Raw genomic sequence first — 12987 nt, forward strand, 5'->3', positions numbered from 1 at the left:
GGTGCCTTGTCCGCCTCTGGTTGTGATTTCCTCTACCTGGTTAATACTCTGCTCTGTGGACGCTGCTGTCTCTGTCGTTTTAACTGTCTTAATACTGTTCATTGTGGTTGCATTCCAGATTTAACTTGCTGTCCTTGTTCTTGGTTTCCTGGTCGCGTTCACGACGGATCTTGGACTTGGTTTCAACCGATTTTCAATCAAGTGTGTCCTCTCCTCCTTGCTATGGTTATGTACTCAGTTTTTCGGTGGTGCTAATGTTTTCCGCTCCTTGTGAGCAGGGTTTTTGTTTGTATTCGCGACCCAGGTTCGAGCCTGAGCCACCAACGTTCACTATTCTTTGGTAAGGTCAATCAACACTTCTATTTCCATAGTATATTGTTGCTTTACGCCCTCGTTTTCTGGTAATGGTTCATTGACTTGCCTCTGTTGTTACTGTTGTAGGTTGGGGTTGTGGCTTCGGATCGATTCATGGCCCAGACTCCATCAATGGAACGGGTAGGGTCGTTCTCTGCTATGAATTCCCCAATTGTAGTCTTTCCTCTCTGCTTATTGTTATAGTTTGCCAATAGGTTAGCAAATGAGAGGCTTGGCTCCTCTGACTGCTATTTGGCGTTCAATGGCTTCGGCTATAGCTCGTAATTAGTCTTATTGTTTTTCTCGGCAAAATTATAGTTCTGTAGGGTCTCGAACCCTAGCTTTGTTGTTTGTCACTAAGGAAGACGTTCTGGTATCTGGTCGCTGGTCTTATACTTTTGAGTACTGTTAATTGTTACTATGTGCCAACATTGATTTTTTTATATAATGGAAATGAAGAAGTACTTGTTACAATGGTTACCTCTGTCATGGAGAATTTCCACTGAGTTCGCGTCCTGTTTGCTCTCTTCTTCTGAAGTTGTATGCGCCGTAATTTTGGAAGTAGTGTTGATTGTTGGTTCCGTTGCCTCGTTCTTTGGTATACTCTGCTTTTTGTTCGTCGTTCAAATATAGACAACTTTGTCTCGGCCTGTTAGGAGAAGGTTACTAGAAAACACAGGAATGCATCTCGTTGTTTAATTTATCACACTCAACATTTAATAGAAAGAAAATCAGAAAGAAAGATTGCCTGTTACAGATGGATTCAGATTCTGGGTCTTGTTTAACAATGTATTCTGCTATAATATATTACTGTTCCTTTCTTGTCGAACCCCTTCAAAATGATTTACATTTTGTTTTTGTACTTTCTTCCCACAGTTACCTGAACTGTGCACAGTTACGCTTCAGTTGTTTCTTTTATTAGTTACATAACTGTTAACTCATTCGGTTCTTCTTGCGCTGCAAGATTTTACAATTGATATAGATGTTTTTTTTTTGTTCTAAATGGAAGAAACAATTATAAGATGAATTACTCACTAAAAGACAGACAATGTTGACAGTGACCCTAACTAACTATACTGTTCCCTAACTAATAATGAAATTAAAAAAACAAGTCCCTACATTCTGCTTTGACTAATTAAACATAAAGAAACCAAACACTGATAAATCTTTCCACCTTGGCGGAGACCAACACCCGGTCATGGTGCCCTTAGCTGGATGCTCCTGCATCAGACTTTCACCTCTTCATATAGCCTATGCATAGTTGCTCTCAAATGTTTAGGAACCCCAAGTTCCTCCATTCTGTGCCAAAGCTTATCCCTAGGAACCGAGTCAAACGCTTTCTGAAATCAACAAAGCAACAAAAGACTTCTTCCTTATTCTCCCAAACTTTTTCAATGATGTGCCTTAAAGTTATACAATGATCAACCGTGAAATGTTTAGGTCTAGAACCTGCTTGCCCTTTAGCACACTTATCTCTTTCTTCTGCCCACTTGCTAATTTTGTTTTCTAGCATGCTTCCAAATAACTTTGCAAACAAAGGGTTTATCATAATGATTCTATAATTGGAGGGATTATTGATGTCACCGCTCTTGAAAAGAGGTATTGCCAGACTAGTTGTCTAAACTGTGGGAAGCCCTTGTTGTATGATGATGTTGTATATGTTTATTTTGTTCGTGTTACCATACCATATTGTTGTGTTTATAGCGCTTTCCAACTCAATATGGTAGAGATGTTGTAATGTACTCTAAACATAACACCATATTGTTGTGTTTATAGCACTCTCCAATCAATATGATAGAGATGTTGTAATGTGCTCTAAACATTTTCACGCCATCTAAATACACAAAATTAAAAAAAAATAAAATAAAAAAACATAAAATTATTAATTATATTTATAATTAAACATCCATCTTAATTTGATCTAACAAGTGAAAAGATATTTGATTCTATATATTTAGTAAATCCAAAAGTAAAATTAAAATTATTTATACAAATAATTCAACTCATTATACTATTTAATTTTTTGTTTTTAAGAAATTCATTCTATATATAAGATATTCGTACCATTTCTTTTTTTGAAATTCATTTTAAATATGAGATATTCATACCAAACTATTTACAGCCAGATTTACTTTATTTGACATATTCGTACCAAACTATGTACAGCCAGATTCATTCCTCAATGCAACGAGGAGAAATATTTTGCATAAAGGATTGATTAGACATTTCAAAGAATGATTAAATTTCCAAAAGCAAGGAGGAAGCTACCTCTGATCTCATAAGTGATAAGGGAAATGCATATGCAATATTCCGACCGGACCTGCCATTCCGATCATTAAATACGTACCCAACCGCTATTTCCTGCTTTTGGCTTTCACAACCCTATTTAAAAAACAAAAGGCACATAAAACCAACTCAGCTGTTCACACCGGTCCTCGCAGAATGCATCAACTAGATTTTACAATATGTATTGTTCCATACGCCGTTAATTTCTTGCCGGTCAACTGAACTAAATGGCGTAGGGAATGTTTCGCGGAATTTGCCCTGCGAAATTTGCTTGTTCGGCAAGCCATCCGTTATCCGATCGGCTCGAACTTAAAACTCGTCCAATTATGAACAGAAATGATTAGAAAGACCCCAAATGCATCGGATCCTTGATTTGATAGGCTTATTTTTGTTGGGTTCTTGGCTAATAATAGTAATAAATAATGATTCTTCCATTGTTCAAGTTGGGGACATTGGTTCTCAAGACGCCAAGCAAGCCCATCGCCACAAGGCTCAAAACACAAGCCGCTCACCATCCTCGGTTCCGGACTCTGATCATCAATATGGCTCAGGTTCGTATTTTTTTTCTTTACGTGGTCACAGGGTCGATTCCCTGAAACCATTTATGATTTTAGCTTTGCATGCAATGAATGGATTGATGCTACATTTGTGATCAATGAGTTGATTAAGACAAAAATTCTCGAAGTATCAGATTTGGAATTAGCATAGGACTGAAAATATTTTCACAATGTAGATTAGAATCTCAGCAGTTTCGATATGGAAAGTTAAACCATAAAATAGTATTTCATGACAGTTATTGCTATTTCTATTATGTCTTTTCTATTTTTCTATTAAATCATTATGGAGGAAAAAATATCAAAGTGGCGCATAGACCACATATTCCTGCAAAATTGGGTAATTTAACAAATCCCTTTATCCTAGATTCTCAATTACTACTTACATCAAACAAAATTGGCGCAGGGTCATTATTCAATCATAGCCATAATGTCCAAAATTAAATCCAGAAGGGTAAATTAGCAGAGCAAAATGCCATTAGCATGCATTAAATGCTGCAACAAAAACAAAGGGCTGACCATACCAGTAACTAGGCACCAACATAGCTGTGTAGGGTGGTTCCAAGTGAATTTCAACAAGTATTTGTTATCTAACTTTTTACCCAAACATTGACTTAATGCTGACATTATGGTGACAAATTCAATGCTTATGTATTCACTACATAGAGATGCTACTTTTGTTATGCAGGACAAGCATATTTAAGTCTTTTAGGAAATTATATATCCAATGATGACATCTGAAATTAGACACCCCACACACACATATATATATAATCTGATGTGTGTGGAAATTTTGACAAGCCATTGCTTAATGCAAATACATAAATTTCACTTCAACCATGATGTTCTTTGGATCTATGTCTTGTAAGCTTTCAGTCTCAGGGCTGAATCTAAAATATGAATTAAAATGATATATATTTCACTTCTATCCAACGAAATATTTATGTCCATCCAAATACACAAGATAGCCTAAGAAAATAAACATTGAACAATTGTACTTCAAGGGAATTATATTTCCAGCCCTTAGGGTATGATCTCCAATATATAACAAATCTAAGATAACTTAAAAGCAATAGATTTTTTACATCCACAAATTAACTCTCTTAGCTTCTATATCAGTGTTAGTTGGGAGCGGGAGCGGGAGCGACCATTTTCAGAAGCTCCCGGTTTGGGAGCGAATCCGGGAGCGATTTTTTAAAAATATCTATATATATATATATATATATATATATATATTTTAATTTTTGATACATATATGTCAACAAAAACATGTAGAATGATGAATTAGATATAAAAAACATAAAAAAACATAGATTGATCATTGAACCATATCACATCAATCATCTAGATTCTAGAAATAATAATCTTCATCAACCATGTCCACAAGTTAGTAAAATACATATTACAACTGCAACATAATGAGTCTCGTGAATCATGATTCATCAAATTCAATCTTCAAGTTTCAACTTCAAGCTTTCAAAATTGAAAATTCAATATATAACATTTATCATTATTGATCACCAAAGTTGTACTTGTAAGCTAAGTTTAACGGTTAACCATTACAAGAAGTAATATCTTAGATATTTCTAAGTCCTAACTTCTAACTGTTAACATGAAATGAAATGTTATAAAATGAAACATGGATAATGAAATGAAATGAAACAACTTTAGTCTTTCACGAAGCATCATATTCATAATTCACAATCATTACCAATGAGTTATAATTGCCAACTTCAAACTTCAAATTTTCATTGTCACAGTCATATATTGTTTACAAAAAATATCATTATGATATGAAAGAGTCAAGAGTCAAGGACTCAAAACTCAACAGTTATGAAAACTAAAGTCTAATAGAAACTAGAAAAAACAAGTAAACTGTAAATCTACATGTGGCCCTTGCCACGAGAGTCTCCAGGAGTATAAGCAGGTCGTGGTGGTCTTCTAGGAGTCTCCTGCACAGACCGATGACCAGAACTAGAACCTCCACGTGAGGGTGTAGATGGAGGTGGCGACAGCAAAGGAACAAGACTCGGACCTCGAGCATTGCTACTGGATGGTGGAGGTGGAGGTGGCATGGCTGCTGCAGCTGTAGCTGCAACTGCTTCATCTTCATCCCTTATAAGTTCCTCTTCCAGTTCTTCAAGATGCACTATACCATCCTCCAAATTGTCATCCTCTGGGTGATTGTCCCAAATTCTATATGTGGGATCCTCATAAGCCCGATCACAGTAATGACTCAACAACCTCAAGTTGTAGTGCACATAAACCAAGCTTTCTGCTCGGTTTTCATTGAGTCTGTTTCTTTTCACATTGTGTATGAAGCTGTAGGTGCTCCAACACCTCTCTGCAGAAGGAGTATTCAGAACCTGTGATAGAACTTTTTTTGCCAATTTTGGCAAAAGTCCATGGCCGCCATATGTTTCCCACCATGTGAGAGCATCAAATTTGTCTCTGTCTTCCATTGCATGGAAGGTACCAAACAAACCAGTGCCACTGAAGTATCTGCCCATTTCAAGGCGCACAGCTACACATTCCTCCCTGTCAGGTATCAACTTTTCCAATGCTTGCAAATATCCACTAGTTACCTCCGCATTTAAATGGGGTTTGGTCCTAATCCCACCCCCTGGTGCAGGTTGGCCCAACCAAGATGTAGAGTAGTATTTTGGCGTAAGGATATACGCCAAGCAATGTAGTGGAAGGTTAAGTTTATTCCACCGTACGCACACAAAATCGTGAATCATTTTGTACAAGTCGGGATCTCTGTTATGAACAATATCTTTTATTTGCCCCAACATGGTATCCATCTGCTCATACACCTCGCTAATCACTGGTTTGTCTGCATGTGCAAACTGAATCATGTGATAAATGGGCTTGGTGAAATCCAACACTTGCCTCACACTTGTCCAAAACTGACCATCAAGAGCGGCCTCCTCCACTAGTTCAAAACCTTGCCTGTCAGCTGCATTTGTAGCCCTTTCCTTTAATACCTGCCAATGTGGACTTGATACCATGCTAGCCAATGACTCTCTTACCTTCAAAAGGCGCCTGAAGGTGAGGTAATAGCTACCAAATCTGGTCTTTCCAATCTTCAACAACTCCAATCTCGAGTGACTGCGGAAAAGGCCATGTGTATTGCTATGATTTGTAATAAATTTTATCATTTGTTTGCCTTTCTTGTACAAATCACCAATCCATTGGTATTGTGCATTTTTGTTCTTGATAACATCATGCATCAGAAGGTTCAATGTGTGAACCAAACAGCCAGACCAAAATATGTTGGGGTATTTATCCTCAATTATTGCTCCCGGTGCCTTACAATTAGGAGCATTATCAGTGATGACTTGGATGACATTGTATGGCCCAATACAGTCAATTGTTTCAAGTAATGCTTCTGCAATGTTGATGCCGGTCTTGAACTTGTCTGAGTAATCATGTGCAGTTAGAAAGATGGCACCACTAATAGACACAACAAGCACACTTATCAATGGCTTGCCTTTTACATTTGTCCATCCATCAGATACAATGGACACCCCATGGTCAGTCCAAGAACTTGTCATTTTATTCAAAGAATGTGATATTTTTGCTTTTTCATGATCAAGTCCAACGGTTCTTGCCTTGTCATACCCAGGGCTCTTGTATCCTTTAGGGGCATCATTTATGGCAGAAACCATTTCGTGCCAATAAGGGGAGCGAAGAACATTGAATGGTATCCCACATGCATAGAGAAACCTATAAACCTTAGAATCCACATCATTCCTACACCCCTCATCAAGGAAATCTGATATGGTTATATGCCTTAAACCTGATGACCCTTTGCCTCCATATCCACTGCCTTGGGAGGATGCTGAGGGACTTCTTTGTGCTTGTGATTGTGAGCTTGGTTCAAAGAAACCCCTTGATTTTTTTGATTTGTATTGGGCTTCCTCCTCTTCCCTTATGTATTTGGCTCTATCCGCTGCTGACACCGCTGGACAAGTTTTGATTCTTATTTGTTTGTCTCCATCCCATGGCCTTTTCCCGTAGAGGTGTTTTCTAGCACGGGTGTATGAACCTGCGTAATCATTGTTGCAATGGGGGCAATGAAATTTAGTGGTTCCACCCCTTTCCCTGCTTCAGGCCTGTTAACATATTTCCACAATGGGGTTTGGTCTTGTTTAGTTTTTTGAGAGTCATGTTCACCCTCCTCCAGCTCCTCTTCACCGGGGTTTTCATCAAATCCACTTTCTCCAGCTTCTTCATCCCCCTCTTCATTTTGGCCCCTCCGTTTCCTACTCTCCAGCACCATAATAACCATAAAAAGGACCAAGAAGAGGAAAATCCCAAGAAATATAGCCAGGTCCATGATGTTTGATATTTTTAGGCTTTTGAATTTGCAAATTAATTTAATTTATTTAGATTAATTAATTTAATAATTTTAATCTATTAATTTAATTTAGATTCATAATTTTTTTACTAAATATAGTTAATAAACTAAATTAAACTACCTAAATTACTACCTAACTAAATTACTAAGTTACTTACCTCTCTGCAGGCTTGCTCCTCGCTTCTCCTCGCTCCTTTGCTCTTGCTCTCCTTGCTCTGGCTCTCATTCAAGTGATAATGAAATGTTTGTTTGCCCTTGCTCTCCTTTGCTCTTGCTCTCCGGAACGCTCCCGGCATCGGGGGATTCGCTCCCAGAGCGAATTTTCCCGAGCGTTAAAAATCGCTCCGGGAGCGATGCTCCCGATGTCGCTCCCTAAATTGGCAGGGAGCGCAAATTTTTTTATCGGGAGCGTGCTCCCAACCCGCTCTTGCTCGGAGCGCGCTCCCGACCCGCTCACGCCCGGAGCGCGGATTGGGAGCGGGAGCGAGGGGGGGGGAGCACTCCCCCGCAACACTGTTCTATATATTTGTCAAATCACTTAACATAAAATGTTAACTGTTCATGATAAATTAGCATACCAAACAACCCTAGAAACTACTTAATTTGCCATGAGAATATAAACTGAAAATTAGAGTGGCAAGTACACAAAGTTTGGATAACAAAGTACACTTCTCTATACAAAAAAATGAAGTTACAAGTGTCAATTGGGTGTAGCTCGAGTGGTTTTGAGGAAAAGTTGTTATCCTCCCCACTTGGATTTAAATCACACTCTATGACATGTTTGCTATTACTGAGCTGATGGTTGATGAGTTATCTTTGAGCTATTCATGAGTTGTGGACCTGGTGTTGTGCCTCTTAGAAAATCAGAAAGGCAGAAAGATTCTCTTATATTGATAATTATTTGTGATATTCTTGTAGTCTTATTATCTTCTCTTTATTTTCTTCTTTTATCTTTGTTTCATCAAGCAATCATCAAATCAAAACATGAAGATCAACGACACCATATGTAGGCACTCAGCCAGGGCTAAAACCCCTCTATAGGGGAAAACCCAGTCAAACTCTTCCACTAGTAAATCAAATTGAGATAGACCAAGACCTTAGACCCAAAAGACCTTCCTCCTCCACCAAGTCAGCCTTTCAAGATGATTCAGCCAACCAGTAGTCTCTTCTTGTCCAACAACTTTAGCCCAACAACAATCCAGAATTTCGACCCCCAACTACTTCAGAATTTCGGCCCAACTTCAAAACTATAATTTCGGCCCTTCCAGCAACCCAACAACTTCACACGTGTGAGACAAGGAGAAAGAAAATTTGACTTCTTATGCTTGACAAAGACTTACTTTTCCTTTGCTAGGGTTTCCTTCCTCTTCCTTGAATTTCACACTCTTTTTTTGCCTCCAATAATTGCAGATCAAACTTGTGGTAGATGATCTCCAAATGAGTCGAGTTGCTACCTTTTTATAGTGGTTTCTGCCTCTCTAATTAGGCCGACTTGGTGGAGGAGGTCTAAATGACCTATTTTACATAAAAATAAATTTATTTCTTGATTGATAAAGCCCAAGAAGGGTCTTTTACATTATGACATGGACAAAGACACTTGACATAAACCCTAGAAGCCTACAATGGAGGCTTTGACCTAAGAACCATTGACCCAAGCATGAAACTCATGCTTTAATAAGTCAATTTCTTTTTCTTTCTTTTGACAAATACATTACATCATGACTCAAATACAATTATGAAGACTGATACTAGTTACATTTTTCAACACTCCCTCTTAACTAGGGAGGTATTCATAATTACATATATACAGAGGTACATGGAAGATCTCAAAGTGATATACTCTATGAAGAGTTCACAACACACACAATGCTATAGATTAGATACCTGACCAGGGTACTCTAATCGGGTGGGACTAAGGTGTACTAAAGCTTTAGCCACTCTAGGTACCATTAGGCTTTTAAGCTCTAACACCAACCCAAGGATCTAGGTGTGTATCCAAGGTCAGAGCTCCATGACCAATTGCACCCTCCCTACTTCAGGATCTAGACATCAACATATAGGCCAACCAAATGACCTCCTAAGCATCTTGTTGCCACAAGATGCTTCATCTCTCCTTATCAACTAAATTAGATAAATATATCCACCACTCTGAGCATGCTTCAAATGTTCAATTTATTTATGGAGAGATCTTGCACAATCACAACCATAATCAATAATAAACTTTCAAGTATATATATATACAAGTAAACACAAATCTTCTGGGTCCTTAATCATCCTGATGCTACTTATACCATGATCAAGTTATCCAAATGCAACTTGTCGAAAACTTTCTTCTTTCACTTCTTCAGTAGCACCAAATACAACTTCAATATTTCTCAAGTCTTTTTCATGAACATCCATCTGTAGTTCTTTTATTCATTCTTTGGTTTCATTCTTTCTTCAAGGTATTTACTTATGACTCTCATAATATGCCCTCCCTCTCAACTGAGGAGATATACCTTTTCTTCTTTCCAAGCTCCCTCTCAACTTAGGGAGAACGACATCATCAGATATACTTAATGTCATCAAGGTCATCTTGATCATCATCTTTCTTATAACTTTCTTCATCACGCTCATCATTATTATTATCTTCAGTTACGAACATCTCCAACATCTTGAAGATTATGTACCTGTAAAACTTTAATAGCAAGTACAACCAAATACAAATATATAGAAGCATGAAGTTAACTATATCAAAATCAAGTCATTATAATGGAAGCATCAAAACGTTCAAGCTTTTGTCATCGAATACCTAAACCTAGTAAGGTTCATAATCAACAAGGATCACATCTTTTTACATACTAGACTTCAACTTCTTGCTAGGGTTTTGTCATAAACCATAGACTCCATCTTCGAGACACAAAGCCTTAGATGACAATCCAATCATAGTACTATACATCTAAGGTTTCAACAATATGCTTTTTAGAATTTACATGTCAGTCTCCACTAGGGTTTGTTTCAAGCCCTAGATTTTATCATTAAAGTTAAAGCATATCAATAATCGAAAACAATATCATCATGACCTAGAATATCAATCTCTACTAGGGTTTTGTTATATACCTTAGATTTCATCAACTATCAAGATAGCATACTTGCATATACATATCTAGGGTTTCATTATCATGCACTAACATCTCATATCAATATCCATACCTACTAGGTAAACCCAAGACACAAACATCAATACATCAAAGTTAGATATACAATAATTTTGACCAGACTAGGGTTTCAATCATGCAGAAGAATATACACCTAGGATTTCTTTCCTAGGATCTTACTATAACTATTGCAAGGGTTTTGTTCATAAACCCTAATTCACCAAACCCTAAAAATCTAGGGTTTCATTATATAACCTAGACATTAACAACAAACCCTAAAGAACTAGGGTTTTATCACGACATTATCAAAACCCTAAACTTCAAAAGAATAGGATTTCATCATATGTTCTAGACTTTATCAACAAACCCTAAGAAGACTAGGGTTTCATAATCAACATTGACATACCCTTAACATTAAGAGGCTAGGGTTTTATAGTGAACCTTAAGGGTTAGGGTTTCACAAGAATGATCAAATGACAAGAGATAGTATAATGAGGGTAGATTCAATCTAATGATTAATCACCCTAACAAGAATCTTTATGATTCAAAACCCTAGACATAAGAATGTTAGTAATATAAAGCAAATTTCAAAAGAAGCACGATCATACCTTTTGTATGAAGAAAACATTGCAGTAAAACTTGTAGTCTATGACATACCTTGAGTTGTTCTTTAACAAACCTCGTAGGAGATCAATTCTTGAAGGGATTCCTTTGCAATAGGGCTTCTTTCATGATTCAAGTCTTTATTTTGAAGCCTTCTCCATAACCTTTGTGCATTCTGCAAGCTATCCTAACCAAGGAAAATATAAGGAAAAGGTTATTAGTAATATAGTATACAATACAAACAAATTATGATGTGAGGAGGAAACCAAACATAAAAGAGGAAACAAGGCATAGGATACTTATCTTTTGGTAAAATGGTGAAGGCTCCCTCTTAATCCTAATCTTTCTAAGGGATACCTACAACTTATCAAAACTATTCAAAAATGTTCTAACAAGATATATTAGATCTATAAACTCTAGAAATCAAAACATATTACAAAACTTAAAATAGTAGACTAAGAAGGATATGTAAGAGGAGACTTAATAGTATAAGTCCTTGACTTCAGATTCTTCAGTTTTGTTCTTCTTAGATGGGGCTTCATTGACAACATTCACATGTTCTTTTTCTCTCTTCTTATTCCTTGGATTCTCAGGACATTGACTTTTGTAATGTCCCATTTTGTGGCAATTGTAGCACTCCATCTTTGATAGGTCAACCTTCTTCTTTGGTCCTTTGAATTTCTTGAATGTTCCCTTCTTCTTGTTACGAACAAAGTAGGCATTTGAAGTACTGTCTTCTTCATCCTCCTTCTTGTTATTTACTAATGAGATGCAGGTTTCTTCTTGACTGCATGCATTCCACATTTATTCGAAGGTTGGTGTATCCTTCCAACTGCTAATTTCTGATGCAAAAGAGCTCTAGGATTTTGGTAGACCTAGTAGTGCAACAATCATGAGTTCTTTCTCTGGTACAACTTCATCAATAACTTGTAGTTCATCTCTTATTCTAGAGATCCTTACAAAATATGATGATATAGTGTCATCCTTTGTCATCTTCATTGTTCTTAGTTCATTCTTGAGACTAGCTATCTGACCAATGTTCTTGATGGTAAACAACTTGGAGAGGGCTTCATACATTTCTTAAACGAAACCTATATTGGATATGTATGGGATTAGATTGTCCTTTTCTCCATCTCCTATAATATTCATGGCCAAGATGTCAGTTTCCTTGAATTTCTCATTTTTCGCATCATCTGTAGGTTTCTTAACTTTTCCTTGAACAAGATCCAAAATTTTATGCCTAGCAAGAATAATACCTATCCTCTTCTTCCATACCCTATAGTTGGAGGCATCTTCTAGCTTGTTTTCAGACTTCATTGTCATGTCTTCTTCTCTTGATATAGTAGACCTTCCTCTTCCTTATATGATGCTTATCTTTTGACCCTTTCAGTAGATCTTCAAGCTGTCTTTTTTTTTTCCTTCTTCACCTTAGCTCTGATACCATGTTAAAAAATTAGGGAGGTAGAAAGATTATCTTATATTGAAAATTACTTGTTATATTCTTGCAGTCTTATTATCTTCTCTTTATTTTCTTCTTTTATCTTTGTTTCATCAAGCATTCATCAAATCAAAACATGAAGATCAACGACACCAGATATAAGCACTTAGGCAGAGCTAAAACCCCTCTATAGGGGAAAACCCAGTCAAACTCGTCCACTAGTAAATCAAATCAAGATAGACAAAGACCTTA

The 12987-nt window shown here is 37.0% G+C and overlaps 1 protein-coding gene across 1 annotated transcript in view; it reads left to right on the forward strand.

Annotated features, from left to right (window-relative positions):
* The first annotated feature begins 2590 nt into the window (after positions 1-2590).
* The window catches only part of LOC149160206 (Optic atrophy 3 protein (OPA3)), a 97601-nt gene continuing 87204 nt past the window's right edge, over positions 2591-12987 (forward strand). The window contains exon 1 of the mRNA XM_089436666.1: positions 2591-3191. Within this exon, the coding sequence (XP_089292792.1) occupies positions 3063-3191 (129 nt within the window). The 5' untranslated portion in view covers positions 2591-3062. The remainder of the gene's footprint in view (positions 3192-12987) is intronic.

This window comes from Pinus tabuliformis, chromosome 5_2 (assembly GCF_031772625.1).
Source record: "Pinus tabuliformis cultivar Carrire ecotype Pingquan chromosome 5_2, CPIR1, whole genome shotgun sequence".
Lineage (NCBI taxonomy): Eukaryota > Viridiplantae > Streptophyta > Pinopsida > Pinales > Pinaceae > Pinus > Pinus tabuliformis.